This window comes from Nicotiana sylvestris, chromosome 5 (genome assembly GCF_000393655.2).
Source record: "Nicotiana sylvestris chromosome 5, ASM39365v2, whole genome shotgun sequence".
Classification (NCBI taxonomy): Eukaryota; Viridiplantae; Streptophyta; class Magnoliopsida; order Solanales; family Solanaceae; genus Nicotiana; species Nicotiana sylvestris.
Genome location: NC_091061.1, coordinates 166,407,339 through 166,413,061, shown reverse-complemented (window position 1 = coordinate 166,413,061; position 5,723 = coordinate 166,407,339). Strand labels below are relative to the sequence as shown.

General features: G+C 38.2%; 1 protein-coding gene across 1 annotated transcript; it reads left to right on the top strand.

Moving 5' to 3' along the window:
• The first annotated feature begins 243 nt into the window (after nt 1-243).
• LOC104229851 (NAC domain containing protein 50-like) lies at nt 244-5,179 on the top strand. Its single transcript, XM_009782570.2, has 4 exons — nt 244-646; nt 1,567-1,844; nt 1,933-2,118; nt 4,428-5,179. The coding sequence occupies exons 1-4, from the start codon at nt 412-414 to the stop codon at nt 4,944-4,946; spliced, it is 1,218 nt and encodes a 405-aa protein (XP_009780872.1). The 5' UTR covers nt 244-411; the 3' UTR covers nt 4,947-5,179.
• Nucleotides 5,180-5,723: the final 544 nt, after the last annotated feature.

The following is a 5,723-nucleotide window of genomic DNA, read 5'->3' as shown; positions in this document are numbered from 1 at the left end:
AGTCATACTTGCTTTTATGTAGATTAACTCCCCCCCCCCCCCCAACTCCCCCCGCCCGTTTTCTTTACCCCCATGAATGGCTTTTCTTGGATTTTCGATTTCCGTGTCAAGCAAGTATCCATTCCTATCTTCGCTTCCTTAACCGATGGGCAATAGCCTTAGCCCTTCTTCTTAACTTACCCATTTTTTTCACTATTCTCAAGCAAGTTATAAACACACACACCCCACCCCCCAACCCCCACCCCCACTTCTCTCTCTTTTAAGCTTTGCTTCACTTCTAATCTTCTCAAAACCTAACACCCTTTTGCCCCCTTCTTATGTATCTGTTATTTCTGTGGTGGGTTTCTTAAATAGAAACCTTAATTATCATTTTCTTGTGTTTTTTTTGGTTCTTGATTTTCCGGCCAAAAAATGGAGCAAGAAGGAGCACTTGTTGTAGTACCGGCGGCAGTACCTGTTACGACGGCGACGCCGAAGAGGGCAGTGGCTCCGCCGCCGACGTCGTTAGCGCCGGGTTTCAGGTTTCATCCAACAGATGAGGAGTTGGTGAGGTACTACCTAAGGAGAAAAGCTTGTGCGAAGCCATTTCGGTTTCAGGCTGTTTCTGAAATTGATGTTTACAAATCTGAGCCTTGGGAACTTGCAGGTTTATTTTTTTAAATTGATTTTTAATCATGTTTATGAGGTTTTTTAATTAAAAAAAATTGTCATCTCTTGCTCTCTTTTTTTGCTTTTTTTGTTATGTATGTTAAGATTGAGTTTGTTTTTGAGATGTTTGCTTAGTTTTGTAAGTGAAAACATCCAATCTGTTTGTGGTTTATTCTGTGTTTTTCATCGTTTCAATTTATTGGTAAAATGGAGCTTGAAAGCTTAATTCTTTATTTTGATAAGTAAGAAAAATGATATCTTTAAGATTGATTTACCATAAAGATTGAGTTTTAAGTAAGAAAAAAATATTTTTAAGATTGGTTTACCATAAATATTGAATTTTTAGTAAGAAAAATGTGTCTTTATGATTGTTTTTACCATAAATATTGAGTTTTTAGTAAGAAAAATGTGTCTTTATGATTGTTGTACCACAAACATTGAGTTTTTAGTAAGAAAAAATGTGTCTTTAAGATTGTTTTACCATAAATATTAAATTTTTAGTCATCAATGTTCTAAAGAGGAATGGTCTGAGAAGGAATTGCTGACTCATTGTTAAAGGATTTTTTACTCTCTCATAAAGCTTATCTATGTACAGGATTTAAATCTGTAACCCGTTTGAAGACGTCAGAGAGAATTCGAATGTTTCTGCAAAACCCGACAAATAATTTTTTGATTAGAGAAGCAATGTAGTGCTCTTAGTCTTCAGGAAGATTTCTGCATTTCTGTCTTTTGATTGGTGTCCCTAAAAGTCATAATGCTGCTGCATAAGAATTGCATTTCTTCTTTGTCGGTTGTTGTAAAAGCTGTGCTGTATTTGTTTGGATGTGTTATCCGTTTCTCGTTTTTGTAGACACTTTCTTCTCTTGAATTTGGTAGTCATTAATTTTGATGAGTTGCCTTTTGTTTTTTTCTGTACAGAATATTCATCGCTGAAGACCAGAGATCTAGAGTGGTACTTTTTCAGCCCAGTAGATAGGAAGTATGGGAATGGATCTCGTCTTAACCGAGCCACTGGCAAGGGCTATTGGAAAGCTACTGGGAAGGATCGTCCTGTTCGCCACAAGTCTCAGACCATTGGAATGAAGAAAACGCTCGTTTTCCATAGTGGTCGAGCTCCTGATGGTAAGCGAACTAATTGGGTGATGCATGAGTACAGACTTACCGATGAAGAATTGGAAAGGGCTGGAGTTGTGCAGGTGCGAATTTGCATTTGGAAAATGCATAGGTTGTGTTCTATTGAAGTTTCGAATCTTAATATGTTTTTGTTTGTTTGCGAGGAAAAAGGATGCTTTTGTACTTTGTAGAATCTTCCAAAAAAGTGGATTAGGACCTCCGAATGGCGACAGATATGCTCCATTTATTGAGGAGGAATGGGATGATGATACAGCTCTGCTGGTTCCCGGAGGAGAGACAGAGGATGACGTGGCCAATGGTGATGAAGCACGAGTTGAGGGCAATGACCTTGACCAGGTTCATATTTTCCTGATCTCTTCAATATACCGAATCTATGCATTTAATGCAAATCTTTGCATATAGCCGCTTTTTTTGCCGCTGCTATTTATGCGGATAAATGCAACCTACTATTACAAGAAATTATGAATGCTATTGTCGCTACATGTTGATGCAGTGTTTTTAATTGCAAGAATATTTGCTGCTTTTAGTTTGTCTTCTTTCTCCTTGTATGGCTGTTCTTTGGAAACCCAAATTTTTTAGCTTCTTTAAGAATGTCTCCTGTTCTTTTAGTTTCTCGTTATTCTCCTTGTATGACTGTTTGTCGGAAACAAGGGTCTCTGTTAGAACGTGATAGTTGCTTGCTTCATTAAATGTTTTCATCCATCTGATGTTAATGTTTTTGTCGTGATCTAAGTTATTTGTCGTTATCTTTTATTTGTCGAAGTAAAATGTGAAGGCAGCTGGCTTCGCTGAGGTTTCATTTTAGCTTCGTTTTTGTTTGGTGAGAGGCACAAGTCGACAGGGTGGTTTTTTTCATTCTCTATAACCTTTTAGCCTGGCTCCACATAGTCGTGTATTGGAGTCGTCACATTGGCATAGAGACCCTTATATGTCCTCAAGTTACTTGGACGGCGAACAATGTCCGATCTCCCTGCTTCTTTGCCTCGTATAAGTGCGTGTTTTAGGGTATTCAGACTTTGATCTGGTCCAGTTCCAAGGACTTAGGGAGCAATCTACCGACCTGCCAATTTAATGCTGTGAGCGAGACATGAAACCTAGAAGAAGGCTTTTAAATTGTGTCCCTGACGTGGAGTGAATGATGTAGGCTAGTTCCAAACTTCCAATTATCTCTAAATGAAAAGAAGACAATGTAAATAATTTTTAGATTGATTAGTTTCTCATCTTGTTTTCACGCCATAGGGTCAAACTTCTTAAAAGGAATAACTAATTGGCAAATTTATCTTTTCAGATTATGTGAATATCACATTTATTTCTTCAGATTCCATTTATCACAGGTAAGTGCAGTTCTAATGTGGGTAATAATATGGCTACTTGGGGAGTAGAACTAGCCAGTTTCTAGTTTTCAATGCCCTACACCACGGAAGGAAAGAAGATTTTATTGCCTTTCAGGCTAGGGCTACGCTAGATCTATCCATTGAGATCTATCAATTTATGTGTTTTGTTTTCTTTCCTCCTCTTTGTGTTAGGAGAAAATACTCGGTGGATAAAATCCTCTGACTGATTTATTGGACGTGTTGATTTGTTCGTCGTTTCAAATTATGGCGATCATGTATGATTTTAGTTGACTATTTTTAAGTTAGGTAGCATTATTTTGTGTTAAGGGAATGTTGGTCGATTAGCTACTTCACATCTGAATGGGAACGTGGTGTGCATTGATATGCATGGGAAGAGAAAAAGAAGGAAGTAAACTGTAGTATTGAAGGATGAGTACATACATCAAGGGCTTGAATTACCTTTTTTATTTTTTGGGGGACTTGTAGGGTTTTTGCTTTACACTTAGTGAAGTGGCAATGCCATAAGACACAAACGCTTTTCTCTCTTTGTACTTCAGCATTTTTTATGCAACAATGGTGTCGGGGTCAGCCTGCGTGCATCTTAGCGATACCCCTGGTACCTGCTGCTTCCCATTAGCATAGTTACCAGGTAATTCTGCAAACCAAGTCTGAGGCAGATGGGGAGAAATAACCTATCATTTTTTATCACTGTTGAGATTTGAACCCTTTGTCTCCAAGGTTGGCACTCACTTCATTGATCAGAGGGACCCACTCACCAGTGGGTGCTTGAGTGTACTTTATCCCGGCAATCATCACAAATCCTAGTAGATGAACTTCAACTTGGAAAACTATGATGCTTTATTTGCTAATATGGTCACTGGTTGGATGCAAGTTTGTTTGGTGTCGATTGTAATTGTGGGTGGAATGATGGTTTCTTTTGGGAAAGGGAGAATTTTTTTAATGGTTTTAGTATGGGTAGTTGGTTTGATGGAGCTTTGTTTAATTGACATTACATACCTGGAGCCCCGGAAATAAATTATACAAGTAAAACAAAAGGAGTTTGCAATTACTGTCGATGTATCGGTCTCTTAAATTCCATTCAAGAGAATTTTCCTATGTTTTTCCTAGTGATTAGTGCTTGATGATATGTATGAATTCAAATGAGTAGCTTACTTGCTATGGAAAAGTCCTCACAGTGACGAATGTAAGTTAATGACATGGAACTGTTGTTTGGATTTTATTTTTCTGATAAATACTTATATATTATTGGTAAGATCAGATGTCCTATTAACTGTTGGCTGTTCATAACAGGATGCTCGACATAAGGCTCCTCCTCGCCAAAGTGAGAACCTGCTCGAGCCCCAACCTATTCCATTTATTTGCAAGAGAGAGAGATCACCAGAAGATCCAGAACCCCTCTCTTTAGCTCAAAGCAAAAGATCCAAGCGCGAAGATCCTAGCTCTAGCCATGCAAATGGTTCTGAAGATTCAACTACTAGCCAACAGGATCCACCAACAACGATGATGACGACAAATTACTCCCCCCCTTCTCTCTTAGCATTCCCCTTGTTAGAGCCCCTTGAACCTAAAGAAAGCCAACCTTCTAATCCCCCTACTTTCGACTCCTCCAACCTCGAAAAATCTGTCCCACCAGGTTACTTGAAGTTCATTAGCAATTTAGAGAACGAGATACTAAATGTCTCCATGGAGAGGGAAACGTTGAAGATTGAAGTGATGAGAGCTCAGGCAATGATCAACATTCTTCAATCTCGTATCGATCTTTTGAACAAGGAGAATGAGGACTTGAGAAGACTCGTCCGAGGAGGTTAAGCTGGTATAGCAGCATCTCCGTGTATTCTAGTTTTGTAGTTGTCGGCGGAGGCCCCTTGTCCTCCATTCTTGAACTGTCTTCAGTAAAGAGGAAAATGGCTGGCTATGTAATATATTTACGTAGTTTTTTTGCTATAAACCTTGGACCAATGTACAATCTAGCTGTCGACAGAATGTTTGTCTGTCTGTTAAACCGGTTTAAAATAAAGTTAAGCGTCTTCGCTTTAATACTCTTTCAGATCTTATTACCTTTTGTTATCATCTTTTAGACTGTTATAGGGGGACAACATCCACCACAAGAAAGATGAAGGTGAAGTTTGAGATTGTTACATAAATAGTCGGTCATATTCAATGTTACTTTTTTTTTAACCTGCCTACATAGATTATATGCAGTTATACATATAGTATACATGAATTATACATATCTATAACACATATGCCGACTATTTTTAGTTTAAAAAATTAAGTGGGCGGCTATTTGGGTTAATCTTTCATGACTTTTAGGCCATGCGCACCTGAAGCGGCTGCCATTTTCTATTTGTTTTGCTTTATTTGAATTTTGACCATGCAAGGCGCATGGTCAAATAATAGGGATGATTTAGAAGAATTAGTCACTTTTCGGGTTGCTAATTGGTAGCGTTTGTAAAGTAATTGAAAAATATTTACATCTAACAAAGCAGTAGACTCTCAGACCTCACTTATGGAATTATACTGTGTCTGTTGTTGTTTAAAACGGTATACTCAGTTTCACTTATGGAATTACATTGGGTTTGTTGT